At 35.8% G+C, this 15,680-nt stretch overlaps 1 protein-coding gene across 3 annotated transcripts in view; it reads right to left on the reverse strand.

Moving 5' to 3' along the window:
- nbas (NBAS subunit of NRZ tethering complex) overlaps window positions 1–15,680 on the reverse strand; it is a 197,748-nt gene that overhangs the window by 82,834 nt on the left and 99,234 nt on the right. For all 3 annotated transcript variants that reach the window (XM_048207018.1, XM_048207017.1, XM_048207020.1), the window contains exons 39-41: window positions 14,844–14,920; window positions 13,024–13,161; window positions 404–636 (exon numbers count right to left, since the gene is read on the reverse strand). In XM_048207018.1, the coding sequence (XP_048062975.1) occupies window positions 404–636; window positions 13,024–13,161; window positions 14,844–14,920 (448 nt within the window). The remainder of the gene's footprint in view (window positions 1–403; window positions 637–13,023; window positions 13,162–14,843; window positions 14,921–15,680) is intronic.

Consider the following 15,680-nt stretch of genomic DNA (forward strand, 5'->3'; position numbering starts at 1 on the left):
TCCAGAGAGTCATATTCAGAGGACAGACAGATTAAAAGATGTAGGAGATGTGTCATTCTCTTTCAACTCTGCACATATTCTTTGTGAATGCCAAGACTGTGCTAAATTGTAATCTGGGCAAAAGGTCACTTTATAATTTCCATTCCTGTTATGTTTTAAGTTTATGACTTTACCATTATTCTAAAATGTGTAAAATAATAATAATAAATAAATAAAATAAAATTCAAAGATGAGTAGTTATTTCCATCCATCCATCCATCCATCCATATATATTAATAATATAATTAATATTATAATATTATATTTCGTATATAATAGCATATATTATGTCTTGTTCTCTCGAGATCACTATATACTAGCAAACGTATGTTTTTGGTGTGGTACACGGGCACACAATACTTACTCAGCCAGGCCCAGAATAGTCTCTTTCTTGTACTGGTTGTCGCTGCTAAATCTCTGGACATCAACTCCACGCCCGAGTCCCTGTAGCACTTGAGCCTGAGTAAAGTCTGTCAATCTCTCGCTGTATAGTCGCAACTGACCAATCAGGGCCTGCAGTTCCTCATCCACCCAATTGCATCCAGCATGGTCTGTCACATGCTTGGTCACAAGACGTATCAGCTCTCTCGGATCAGCCTACATGGAAACAAGACATCACCAAATTAATACTTTTAATTAATTCAACTTCACAAACACAAAGATTTTTTATAAAACAGTAGGGAGAATAACACGTTTACAAAAATTTAGTAGTACGAGTAGAAATAGTAGATTGCTTAGGCTTCAATGCTGACATGAAAGTATTTAATCGCAAGAACAAGGTGGAATCAATCAAAAAAAAAAATCAAATAGATTATCATAAAATTAAAATCTAAAAATGTAAAAATGTATTTGTGATCAAAATGCTTAAAAGTCTGATGATGATAAACTCATTCTCCAAAGAACTTTTGGAATAAAACTGCTGCTTAATGACAGAAACATAATAAACTTTATTTTTATTTCCAGGTTTAAACTAAATTTTGAATATCAGATTTAGAATGTGGTCTCATACTTCTGGACCCGTATACTGTCTCCAATCCTGTGATCTACTGTACATCATTACAATTGTTATGCTAAGTAAGAATTTGAATTCAGTGTAATTCAGTCTGCCACAAAGAGAAATGAACAGGTTAAGAGCCTTGACAGAAGAACAGAATATAGAATGATTACACACTAATCTATATGGAAATTATTACAATGGTGCGATAACAGACTCTGATAATAGGACGCTGTGTGGGATTGTGTATTATTGAACTCTGACCAAACAGCACATGTTCTGAGCTGACACTACGGCAAGTAAAAAAAAAAAAAAAAAAAATAGACAGTAAAAAGTGAGGGAGTGGTAAAGAATAAGGCACAAGAAAATAAAAATATTAAAAGAAATTGAGCACAACTACAGACAGGCATGTTAAAGGGTTAGTTCACCCAAAAATGAAATTACCCCATAATTTACTCACCCTCAAAAGGTGAACGAAGGTCTCACAGGTGTGGAACGACATGAATAATTAATGACAGAATTTTCATTTTTGGGTGAACTAACCCTTTAATAAAGGCCTTCTGAAGCAAATCAATGCATTTGTTTAAGACAAATATCCTTATTTAAAACTTTATAAAGTAAAATAACGAGCTTCCGGCGCAACAGCCATTCAGATTTGACATAGGTCCAAAGAACGCTAACTTCTGTGATGTAGTACATAATGCCATGAAGTACTACACGTTATAATGTAGGACATAGCGTAGAACGTCATGGCATTGTGTACTATGTCGCAGAAGTTAACGCTTATTGGACGCAAGTCGAATGCGCGTGGCTGTTGCACTGGAAGCTTGTTATTTTACTTTAGAAAGTTTTAAATAAGGATATTAGTCTTACACAAATGCATCGATTTGCTTCAGAAGGCCTTTATTAACCACACGGAGCCGTGTGGAGTAGGTTATATGATCGATGGATGCACTTTTTGGACTTCAAAAACTCATCCTCCAATCACTCCCATTATAAAGCTTTGACAAGCCAGAATATTTTTAATATAACTCTGATTGTGCTTGGCTGAAAGTAGTAAGTCATACAGTAAATTATGGGGTAATTTTCATTTTTGGGTGAAATATCCCTTTAAGAACCAGAGCAGGATAAAGGGATGAGAAACAGATGGAGCAAGAAAAAAAAAAAAACGTTTTTGTTTTTTTTCCCCAAAATGTATTTATTTTGATTCCTTAAAACTACTTTTATTAGTTTTAATTAACAATAACACCACTGGTTTATCCTCAATGCAAGTATGTAGTCTGTCATAATTTAATGCCATATTGGCATCTTCTACTCTGCCCACTTCTCCCAACTGACTGAATCTAGGCACCATTTTATGGTTAGCTGCATTTAAAATAGTTTTCCCCCTGCTGTCTGTGACCAGAACAGACCTTCAACTCATTTTTAGGTCACCGGTTGAGAACCACTGATCTGTGGGATGCAGAAAAGAGACGTGATGGATGGATATGGCGAGCATTTGAACCCCCTCTCTGAGACGAGCTCTTTCATGATGAAACCTCTTTATCCAGCTATTCCCTTTCTGTCTCTCTCATACTTCGTCTTTACAGAGTGACAATCCAACCACAAGCAAGATTCATTCTGTAGCTTATCTGTCAATTCCTATCCATCCTTTGCTCTTCCTGTTGTTCGCACCTGCCCAGTGTTTTGTGCGCATGTAATCAGGCATGTGAACTATAATAACCGACCCTGCGGCAGACATGCCCGAGAATTCAGGCGGGTTTTAGATGGTAATTACCTCTAATGATGTTAAAAGACCTTTTTGGATGGGTTAATGTACGAGGTTCACTGCATATTTGCATGTTTTTTAGTCTTCAGTTCAGTAAAATAACAGGCTTATCGCATTTCGCATCCACATCTCCATCTATTTATGCTAAACGTCCACAGGTGTGTGTGTGTGAGAGTGCAGAGGTGGTCAGTTTGTTGCCTCCCTGAAAGGCCTTAAATCTAATGCTTGATCATACACACTTTACGATTAAAATTTTTTGAATCGCAAATCAAAATAATGATAACTGCGGCATCTAAAAACACTCAAAAGGTTTGGGCTAAAAAATAGTATGTATTTACAAACACCTATTTAAATATAATGAGCGCATAGGTGGGCTGAATATGTCCTTGTGTGTGTGTTTTCTGCAGGCTATGATGAAAAGTTGTGTACTCGGTGTATTGTCTATCGTGCTCTCACCCTGACAATTATGCTAAACAGCATTTTGATTCCCCTTCTCAAATACAGAGGTGCTAACGGCATACAGTGAACAACTCAACTGCAACCACCAAAGATCTGGCTAGATGGGGCTTTATTATAAAAAGGAGCTTGTTTAAAAGGATTAAAGCTTCGCCTACTGATGCCTAATGCACACAAAAAAAAAGGAAAAAAAAAGCACAGTGTGTTAAAAGGAACATCCATCAACATCAAATAAAAAGCTAATAACTAATCACCACATCCTTGCTGGTACTCACAATGCAATATTAAATTACAAGCTTGCGCTGTGTACGACAGACGCGGCACCGGCTGTAAATACGTCAATCGTTAATAATGTGTTTATCAAGCAACAATATCACTGTAAGTAGATTTCAAAGACCTAAGGTAGTCTTTTAGCTGACGTGCCATTTTATATTCTTACTGGAGTACTGTCTGTTATTCCACATCAGTGAATGGATGCGTTGTATAGAAGATCTGGGCTGGTAATCCAAAGTTTGGCAATTCAAACCCTACAGGGGGCGATTCATGAACTAATCAGCACAGAGCAAGGGATTTAACCCCAGAATAATTTAATAAACACCATCAAGGGAGATTAGAATCTATGCAATAGCTGCAGATGGGTTGATAATTCGGAAATGCAAATAAGCATTTTTAATGCACTACTTATTGATGTTGTACTGTAACCGACAATACTGTGTGACAGATTAGTTAATTAATGTTATGTATTATGGTACTGTAATTATATCTGTAGTAAATCCATTAAAACTGGATCTACTGGATCTATTTTTATAAAAAAAAAAATTAAAAAAAGATTTATTGGAATTTATGTACACTTATCGTGCTTTTAAACGGTAAAAGACTGTAAAAATGCTACAGTAAAAACTGTTCATTTGTTAAACAGAAAGTTTCCATACTATATAAAGCGAATAACTGTAATATATTACATTAAATGTAATTTTACAGTAAAATACTGTTTAATGTACAATTTTTGGAAGTGAAAAAGAACAAATTTAATTTACAGTGAAAAAAACATAAATTGACATTCCCAGAATTCCCTGCGTGACTTCACATGTGATGTATTTTTGTTGAAATAAATCTTAGGATATTTCTAATCAGTTATGTACATTAGGGTGTTATGTTGCATCTAATGTCGTTAAATTAATGTTTATTGCATTTTTTTTAATGTTACCATGATGGTGTTTAGTGTTTGTGTGAATGACACTGTGCACCTTCTATGTATTAGTATACATTTTCTCAGCTTGTGGAAAAGGTGTTTGACCATCTCATTGACCATTTGTTATTGGTGGTTGTGAGTTTATTACAAAAGGTACAAAACAGATGTTAATACTTCATTAGATTGGTAAATTAACATATCAGTTAATGAAATGCGTTTTTTCTTTTTTTACTGTAAATTTAAGTTAAATCTGTAAAACCTAAAATGTTGCTACCATATTTTTACGGTAAATTTCTGGCAACCACAGCTACCGTTTTTTTTTTTTTTTACAGTGAGGTATTTTCCATTATAATAATTAATTATAATATTTATAATAATAATTGATTATACAATTTAATTAAATATATACCGTACACAAATTATAGTTCAAAAGTTTGGGGTCAGCAAGATTTTTTCTTTTTTAAATGAAGCAACTTTTAAATCAGCAAGATTGCATTAAATTGATCGAAAGTAACAGTAAAGACATTAATAATGTGACAAAAGATTTCTATTTCAAATAAATGCTGCTGTTTTGAACTATTCAAAGAATCCTGACAAAAATTAATCAGTTTCTCCAAAAATATTAAGCAGCATGACTGTTTTTAACATTGATAATTATTCTTAAGCATGAAAACAGCATATTAGAATGATTTCTGAGGGTTCATGTGACACTGAAGACTATATAAAAATAGATTAACAGTTCTTCTGATGTTTTTTTTATTTATTTTTTTATTTTTTAAAGTCAAATTGCACATGAAGAACGTTCTGCACAAAGTCAAACAAATAGTTTTAATTTTACACTCTCTGACATTTGTGTGCAATTTGAAAAAAAAAAAAAAAAAACCTTTGAAATAACATTTAATATGAAATGTCTATATACAGTATAGCCTAGACTTTGTCCAAACTCCCAAACCTCAAAAATTGCCTATACACAAAGCATCTTCAATTCACATTTATGTCTATGAAATAAACTAGAACAAATGCACACTACACTATGTCAAAGACTAATTTATACACAAAGATCTAAACTGAAGTAATTCAAAAGATCACAGATCTTTTCCTTGTGCAAATAAAAGTAGAAAGCATGCTTTTCCAGGGATGCACTGCTTCCACTTAAGGCATGCACTGCTTTCCATTTCAACAGAATCAGGAACAGAAAACAACACCGGTTACGGGAGAAAACACTTGCTCACTGTTAGTAGGGCGTCACAGTACAACAGGATCACAGTCTCATTCCTACACAGAGAACATAATTATGCACTTAGATTTGAAAGAAACATCTTGTTGGGCTTAATTTGCAATGCAAAAGCAGTGCGCCGTTTCAGATGGAGCAGAATTCATCTAGAGGCCCGACTGCACGCTCCTACGGACCTACTTACTTTCAATAACAACACGTACATGTGCTGCCTGTGATAGTGATGATGTCTGAGGGGGATCTTCTTGGGAAAAAAAGGGCGAGAAAGCAAAGGAAAGCACAGGAATGGATGTGTGATGGGCTAGAGAGAGAGATTATGTGTTATGGGTGAGAAAAAGGAGGTTTAAATTAAGAGAAAAGGAAGGATAAATGGATTACCATGAAAGAAATGAGTGGAGAGGCAAATGAAGAAACAAATGGATAAGACGATGAGAATTTGAAGAGGTACAAATGACGGGGGCGTTTGAGGCCTGTTTTACAGCTCGCCTGTCGCAAGACTGCCTCCTTCAACAAATATTAGCAAACACGAAGCGAAATGTCACTTGGAAAGAGAACAGATGGAAATAAAACACACAGAACATCATATTCTTTCTCTTTCCATCAGCGGTAATGGATTTTCTCTAGCATTTAACCAACACCACACAGAGGAACATTACCACCCATTAAGAAGAGTGTGTTCGTGCGGATGTGCGAATTGCTATACGGTGTACAGTAAACACTGGCCACTTATTACCTCAGCTCTCCTTGAAACACAAAATCACTCTGAGTGCACCTGTGGGCAGCGTGTGGCCGTGGATCCAGCGAACTGTAACCTTGAAAAGCATGAACAAACAATTTCCTTCTATGACCTTTTGTATTGCTTTTTAAAAAGGCCATTCAAAGTTTCTAGTTCAGACTTGAAAGAAGAAACAGGCTAAAGTAATAACTCAAGGGCCTGTCATTATTTTATTTCCTGCCGAGGCGCAATCTGAACAATGCTAAAAGCACATAAAATCAAACCAAATAATAGACTTGTGACATGCCTTATTTGAGCGTGTTTTTTGCAACGGGTGTTCTATTTATTGTACACACCTGGCAGGAACCTGGAGCGGCCTTGGGACTAACTGTTGCGCTCAAAGGCGATCTCACAGTTTACGGGTGCTTCAAAGTTTCTGTTTTCTGTCCTTCCTGTCCAGTTTTATATTGTTACAAAAGATTTCTATTTCAAACAAATGTTGTTCTTTTTAACTTTCTGTTTTTCAAAGAGGATTTAAAAAGGATTCAACATTGATAATAATAAGCAATGTTCTTGAGCACTAAATCAACATAGAATGATTTCTGAAGGAACATGTGACACTGAAGACTGAAGTAATAGAATGCAACAGTCAGTAAAAACATTCATTTAACCCATAGGCAAACTGATTTTTAACGATAACTTATAAACCTCACAGACCAACTGTGAGCTATGAGATTAAGCAATGGTATTTATGGTATTGGTAATTTCAACTTCAACTTTGATTGTGCTGTTCATAATGCTTCATGGGATTGTAGTTCTTTCCCTCACTAAAGCCAGTAAGTACACAGTCTTGTACCTTTGTATTTCACAATATTACAGTTTTATTTTTATTTTATTTTTACTGTATTTTTGATCAAATAATTGCAGCCTTCACTCTAAAAAAATCTTGGGTTATTTTTTCTACCCAAGTCCTGGGCTGATTTTCTGTGTGTGTGTGTGTGTGGAATTTTAACATTCTTAGGATGTTAAAATATGTTCTCAGAATTGTAGACTGATTATTTATGGACAGGTTATGGAGTGTGAAACGCACAGGGTGGCGGTGTGAAGTCAGCAGTTCCCCCGCCAAAGGCGGGCCATCTCTGGCACAAGATCCAGCGTCATTATGGTGGAAAAAGGACAACAGAGTCTGGTCGATTACACTCTAATTACTTCTAAATGTTTAAATTTTACTTCTAATATTTGTTAAACAAACTTAAATGTAGGCAATATGTATTAAAAATGATATAAAATATACTATATTATAAATTGTGATGGAAAATAATGGAATTATCATGCAGTGGTTGTGAAGAGTATTTAAAAAAAGTTTAGAGGATTTAAGTTAATCCATAAATATTACTTCATGTATGAAGTAAAAAAGTAAAATAATAATAATAATAATAATAATAAAAAAGCTAGTATTATAGTAAAAATGAATCATTTTGTGGGTTAAATAAACAAGCCAATTTGCTGGATAAAATTAACCAATATGTATTCTATGCCATATTTACCCAGCCCTTGGGTTGAAAACAACCAAAATTTTGTTTTTTAGAGTGTTGGTGAGCATAAGAAACTTCTTTCAAAAACATATGTCTTACTGACCCCAAACCTTTGAACATTAGTATAATTGTGGACCAAAATAATTATAATAATTATGGACCAAATGACACGTAAATCGAAAAATCAGTTTGTTTTTGTTTTTTTGTGTCCTTTCAGGGCTATCTGACATAGACAATAGAAAAGAAAAGAAAAATAGCTTGACTTTAAAGGGACCTGTATGATTTTCCTTCTTCTGTGGAACACAAAAGAAGATATTTTGAAAAACATTTTTTGGCTATATAACGAATGTCAATGAGGTCCAGTGTTGTTTGGAACATAATGTTCTTCAAAATATCTTCTTTTAGTGTTCTGTAAAAACAAAGTCATACTAGAATAACACAAGGTTGAGTAAATGACAGAATTTTCATTTGTAGGCAAATAAAAATCCCACTTTACATAAACTACATTTTCCTGGAAACTGTGACTTCTGTGATTTTTGTAAAAATACGACAGAGCCACAGTGCTGCTTTATATTTTTTACACTGCGATATAATTACAAGAACATTTCCTTGTGTTGTTTTGTCATGCAACCTGATCAGCCTGTAGCTAAGCAGAGAGCTGATGACTAAGTGACAGCTCTCAGAAACAAACTGTGTAAAGACTCAACAAACAAACACAGACGGTTTCAAGCTAAAAAGAGCAAAAAAAGTTTAATGACTTGAGTTCACAGAATTAGCTTGCAGGTCTGCTTCATTAAAACAAAATATCTTCAAACTGCCAATCTTGTGTCAGCAGGAGACAAGTGTTCACTGAAACTTTGTCTAAATATTAAAACATCAAACCGCTTCCAACTCATAATTTTCTTTCCTTGTTTGTTTCCTTTTCTAAGCCATATTTTGAAAACGAGAGAGTAAAATTCTTCTATTTTGTGTACATACTGAAATGGATTCACCATTTGTATTTTTGTGTTTATGTAAATTAAGTAACCGAAGAACTGTGACACAGTATTTGTATATGATGTCTTTCTGAGTTTGAGTCAACATTTGCAGGCACTGCAATCTCCATCCAATAAAACTTGTGTAAAAGTTGTGCTTCCCTTCTGAATTCAGTGCAGGGCTCTATGCTTACATCTTTCAGGAGTCAAAGTCTCAAAAATTCAGGGGCACAGTGAAATTTCACTTTTTTAAGGACTATAACATTAGTGTTACAAGCAGACCAGAAGTTGCCCACCGAAAGTCAGACTGGAGAGGAATGAAAATGAAAAGCAGCAGTGTAAAATGTAACTACTGTATTTGACTCTGATTTCATGATTTTCAAGATGATCCCAACTTTTGAACAAATATCAAGTTTCAATCAGTGGAGGGAAAGAAGTTTGGTCACACTTTAGATTAGAGTCCAATTCTCACTATTAACTACAACTTACGCCTCAATAAACTCCTAATTACTGCTTATTAATAGTTAGTAAGGTAGTTGTTAAGTTTAGGTATTGGGTAGGATTAAGGGATGTAAAATATGGTCATGTAGAATAAGACATTAATATGTGTTTTATTGAGTACTAATAAACAGTCAATATCCTAGTAATATGCATGCTAATAAGCAACTAGTTAATAGAGAGAATTGGACCCTAAACTAAAGTGTTACCAGAAGTTTTACTCACTTTCCACTAGAGATGTTCCGATACCCCTTTTCCACTCCCGATACCGAGTACTGATCCGATACCTGGGTGCAGGGCTCTGAACCGGTTCAAGGAACGAAACCGGAAACGAACAAAATTTTGACCGGAACGTAACCAGAAATGGAAACTGAATCAAATTTAATCGTTTTGAACAGAAACGCTCATTTGAAATGGCCATTAACTGGTTAATGACGTTATTTTTTTTCCTTTTATTTAATATTTTGATTTGGCAGTCAACCAATCACGAATTCAAATAGTACAGCCTATGCAAATGTGACGCTGACGCATCCAACGAGAGTGAAATGACCGAGCTGAGCGCTCAGTTGTCAAGTCATCATAGGTTAGGTAAGTCACAATGGCAACGCCCTGGCATTAGTTTTTCCGATGATAATTATGTCACCAACTGTCAAGTATTAGGCCTATATTTAAGTGAAAATTAAAGTCAAGTAGGCTAATATGCAGCTTGTTGTGTGTTTTGAAACCAGCGAAAATTACAGGATATGTAGAACATGAGTTCGCACAACGCCACATCACGCACATGCAGCGGTTCAGAATAAAACTATAGGCTAACATAACACATATACAGTAAAAGGGAATATTTAGGCCTATAGGCTACGCAAAATATTTCACCATATAATTAGGTCTACAGATTAACAAAACGAAAGTGGTTCATTGTGGCACACTCCAACGATCTAGGAAAGGAAACAGACATTCTGCTTGTTTTCGTTATTTAAATGTCTTTTGTAAATGTATGAATTATGTCTGGCTTTTAAATTACGACCATAAACCATAAATTACGGAGTACAGTTTAGGAAAAAACTTTCCAGTGGTCGCACTAGCGCCTCATGCGCGTGCACACAAATTCTTGCATTGCTTACTTGATATCGCAGCTGTTGAATATTAAAATAAAAATACAATCAACCAAACATATAAAACTTTACGCTGCTCAATTCAATTCTGTAATACAATCTGCCGTCCTGTGACCACCGCCTGACTGTGCTGTTATGTGAAGGATGTTGTCGATAATGCGAGTGAAGTACAAAGCTTAGGCTACATAATAAATAGCCTAATAGTTTAGCATTCGTCTCGAAAATGGAAACAGTGCCGAAAAGAAAGGTAGGCTTCAGACTCACTTTAAAGTAATTCGTTTAGCATCTTATTTAGTTTTATTTCTAATAAATAACCTTGTTTTTCACTTCTGCTCTAAACAGTGGTTGCTTAGGCAACACAGCAAAACTTCCTGTGTTTGCATTCTCAGCCGCGAAGAAGAATTGAGTTCCGATTTGCTGCGTTAAGCAAAGATAGCGGGCACAACTAGATATTGTTTAAGAAAATGGTATCGGACCGGTACATGAGTTTAAATACTCGCCGATACCGATGTTAGAATTTTTTCTGGTATTGGTGGTATTTCCGATACTAGTATCGGAATCGGAACAACCCTACTTTCCACTAATACAGTACACTAGGTTGTCAGTTTTGTTTTTTTAAAGGATCAAAAGCACAAGAACAAAGGAATTGAAAGCACAAAAATGTTTGACATTTTGATAAATAAAGTTAAATAAACTTTTACATATAAAATCAACTTAGCCGTAAAAGTAGCTAGTTGCAAACATCCCACATCTGAATTTAAATTAAATTCATTACACAATTTACATTCACTTAACATAAAATATATATATAATATTTAAACCATGTTCGAAACTTCATAAAAAATTGACAGAACATAAAATAGCATATAATATTATTTAGTTTGACTTCCTGGTGGTTGCTGATTTACATTTTCTGAAGGTTAAAGGGTTAGTTCACCCAAAAATAAAAATTCTGTCATTAATTACTCACCCTTATGCCATTCCAAACCCGTAAGACTTCTGTTCATCTTAGGAACACAAATAAAGATCTTTTTGATGAAATCTGAGAACTTTCTGTCCCTCCACAGACTGCCTTTACAACTGAAACCGACGCTTCAAAAAGTAAATAAAGAGATCGGAAAACTAATCCATATGAACTGAGCGATTTAGTCCAAAATTTTCTGAAGAGAAACAATCACTTCATATGATGAACCGATTTAATTTAGGCTTTTATTCACATAAACATTCATCAGCTCACACATCAGTTGTGGTAAACCAATGGAACCTCAAGCATGTTCGCATGACATGCAAGAAACGATGAGGTTCATTCTCATGTGTTACGTTTGAGCTTCTGCAAGAGGTTTGTTCTCGCGCATCAAGCAGGTTCGGTTGAGCTTCTGTTTATGTTTGCTGATCAGTGACTGAGTCTCTTTTTTTTTGGACTAATTTGGACTAAACCACTGAATTCATATGGATTAGTTTCACTATCTCTTTATGAACTTTTTGAAGCTTCAAAGTTCCAGCTGTGTAGCTGTCTATGGAGGGACTCAGCTCTCAGATTTCATCAAAAAGATCTTCATTTGTGTTCTGAAGATGAACAAATGGGTTTGGAACGACACACGGGTGAATAATTAATGACAGAATTTTCATTTTTGGGTAAACTAGCCCTTTAAGCACTTCTTTGTTCAAAATAGGAAAGACTTCATTTGGTGCCCTATTTGTGTAAAGTGCCACACAATCTTTCCTCGCATTACCATCATCATTATACACTTCACTTTGTCAAATCCTGTGAGAAACCTTGAAGCATTGATGTTTGCTCATGATGTTTTATAGGTTTTATGAAGTGTTAGCCAACTAGCACATAAATGCTGACCTTCATGATGAGGATGCTAGAGCTCATCGTAATGAGGTGTTTAGTAAGTCCTGTGGTCAGGAAACACACGGTGTGAAGGGATAAGATAGAGACAGTGTTCCTTCCTCGTTAACTAACAACTCTCAAAGTGAACTGAGAGGAGCATCATTATAACACACACAGAGAGAGAGAGAGAGAGAGGGGAGGAAAAGGAGACGAGAGTTACGAGGGGAATGAGAGGGATAGATGCTGAGGTGCAACAGAGGGTGAAAATGAAAGATGGAATTATGATAATAGAACGGGGGGAGAGAGTAACAGGAAAAATGAGAAAAGAAGCGTGCAGAGAGAAGATGCAAAATTTTGCAGGGAAGCGGTAAAGTGCTGTCATGTGTAATGCAGATAAACCTGAAATATTACAAGAAGAGAGGAAAAGAATGACACCATAGAAGATGTGCAAAAGAGACAGAGGTGGAATGTGCAGAGAAATGGGCAAAACAAAGAGAAAAAGCTGATACTGTTTTATCAGGCCGTTTCAAGGTGAGAACTTTTATTGTATCGCTAATGAATTCTGTTCTTGACTCGTGTAAGTGTTTGGAAACTTGCTAAAGTGCCAGATAAAGAATAATGGCTGTGGAATGGAGGGTGACAGAGAGAAAAGTGTATGTGCACGCTTACCCGGTAAAGTGGGCTGCACTTGTCTTTAAAGCAGGGTGCGAGTCGGGAGTAGATCTGAAGAGAGTAGTAATACGCAGCTAACTGCAGAGACAGTGCTGATGGGGGCTGCTTCTCAAAACACGTGTTAGCATCCAACACCTGAAATAGAAAAACAATAAGAGGTGCGTTCACATTGCATGTTAACTCTGCACACTTATCTAATTTCCTTTTCAAAACTGATCCTTAAGACTTTTCGAATATACAGTACTGTGTCCAAAACTGCTGATTCATTCACTACATGGAGAATGTTACATATACCTCGTCCAAAACCACAACATAGTTTAAGGCCAATTCACACTGTACCAAAAGACGGCAACAGAGACTTTTTGGGTTTTGTTGGATCGGTGTGTTACCCCTATGTGCGTCTGTTGCCGTTGATCGATGCTTGTTTTTGCCCATTGAACATGCTGAATCGGTGTTTGTAGGGTAGTGGAATGTCTGAGAAGTGTCGTACTGTTATCTGTTGACTGTCCGCGTTAGTCGCCGTCTGTCGGTGCAATGTGAATTGGCATTTATATATGGAAAGAGTGAGCAAAAACAAGTGTGTTCGGGCACTTTGAGACAATACTGTGCACTTTGCATGACATGGGATTATTATTGTTGACAAAAAAAATAAAATAAAATAAAACAAGGAAAAACTGAGACTAAAAACACTTTAATGACTCCATTCTAATTAAATTAAATTAAAAATAGCCTCAAACTAATTTTAGTTTTAAAAAGTATATTATAAAACTTCACACAAATCACCTCATTAAACATAAATATGCCACTAAAACAGAAACCTCAAACTAACAATAAATATAATGGAAACTAAAAAATAACTCAATTGAAAAGACAAATAAAAATGTAAGAAAAATTCAAAACTATCATAACCCTTGCATGAAGTTACAAACATGATTGCCTGGTTTCACAGATAGGGTTTTAGGATTAAGCTAGGATTAGACCTTAGTTCAATTAGGACATTTAAGTAGCTTTCATAAACATGCCTTAGATAAAAAAAAAAAAAACATTACTGGTGTGCATCTTGAGACAAAAAAAAAAATGGCACTGACATATTTTAAGATATGTCAGTTCAAGTTGCTTTCAGTTAAAACAGCTCAAACATGCATTTTAGTCTATTTTTCCCTGTCTGGAAAACAAACAAACAAACAACACTTGTGTGTGATAAAGTGACAAAAAGAAATGGGATAACGGGGCCTTTGACACTTGTAGTAATGTTAATAATAAGCACGATGAGTACTTTGAGTGACTGAATGTCTCAGGAACTTGACCCATGAGGACCATCGAGGATAAAGCAGAAGAGGACAATGGCCACACTAACGACATCAATTTCAACCCAACTTCACCTGATAATGAACCGAGAGGCATCACTGATGACATGCTATCAATTTTAAGCCCATAAAGATTTTTTTTCAGATGATTTTATTAGAGCATGAACCGATCTGGATCAGGAAAATGCAATAACACTTTGAAATGGAGGCCCTGGACGAACCAGGACAGAGGCTAATAGGTATTAAGACTTAATATTAGATTTTCAGTGACTTTTAAATGGTTTTATCTTTCAATACCACACGATTTTGACTGCATTGAGATAAAGTAGTTATGAAAAACCATAATCTAAGTCACCAGAGCTTAAGCATGCCCTCCTGCACACACACACACACACACACACACACACACACACACACACACACACACACACACACACACACACACACACACACAGTGTCACTCAGAATGAGAGAAAGAGAGAGAGCTGCAAATAGAGCAGTCAAACTCACCTGAGGTAGAGCCAGTAAATAGGCCAGGGCGAGTGTCATATCTTTAGGAAAAGCATCACTGGCCAGCTGAAGGAGCACTATGAAATGACAGAGAAGACGGAGAGAAAAATAAAGGATGAATATTTCAGAGTTATTCCTGCAGAGAAGCACCTCCTTGCTTTACTGTAACATGACGTGACAGAAGAGAGAGAGGGATGAAAACGAGCCACTATGGCTTTCACTGGCAGTGTACTGTGACTGTGACAGTAATATTGAGAGCATAACGCAGATTGAGGCCCAGAACATATTCCTACCCTCGACCAAAAAAACAATTTAAAAAACAATAAGATATGAGAGGCTGTCTATGATGCAAAATCTACCTTACGTGCAAATCTCCTGACCAGACACAACAAGCAAGATGCAACAGGATAATAGAATATTTATAATTGTTTGTTTAGCTTCTATTTGCGAGACATTGCACTGTTAACGTGAGCACATTGAAATACCGTGAATGATTATTTATTATAAATTATTCAGAATGCATTTTACGAATACTTTTCCATCAACCAGTTAAAACACACAACTCTGCATGTATGCTATGTCAAAGAGGCATGCACACTCTGATGTAAAAAACCCCAAAATGGATGAGAAGCATGAACGAGTGAAGGAGATGCACTGAATGAAAATGCACATTCACTCTCTGACAGTAGGCGGCGCTTAGGGAACCATGGTAACCCCGTAAACAAAGCAGGCTGCACTACTTTCTTTTCAAAACAGCAATTGACTGTTCGCAAAGACACGCCCTCTTTAGTTACTGTTGCTACGTCTGACAAGCCATGCCGCTCATGACACACATCA

The sequence above is a fragment of the Megalobrama amblycephala genome, linkage group LG11, assembly GCF_018812025.1.
Source record: "Megalobrama amblycephala isolate DHTTF-2021 linkage group LG11, ASM1881202v1, whole genome shotgun sequence".
NCBI classification, from domain to species: domain Eukaryota; kingdom Metazoa; phylum Chordata; class Actinopteri; order Cypriniformes; family Xenocyprididae; genus Megalobrama; species Megalobrama amblycephala.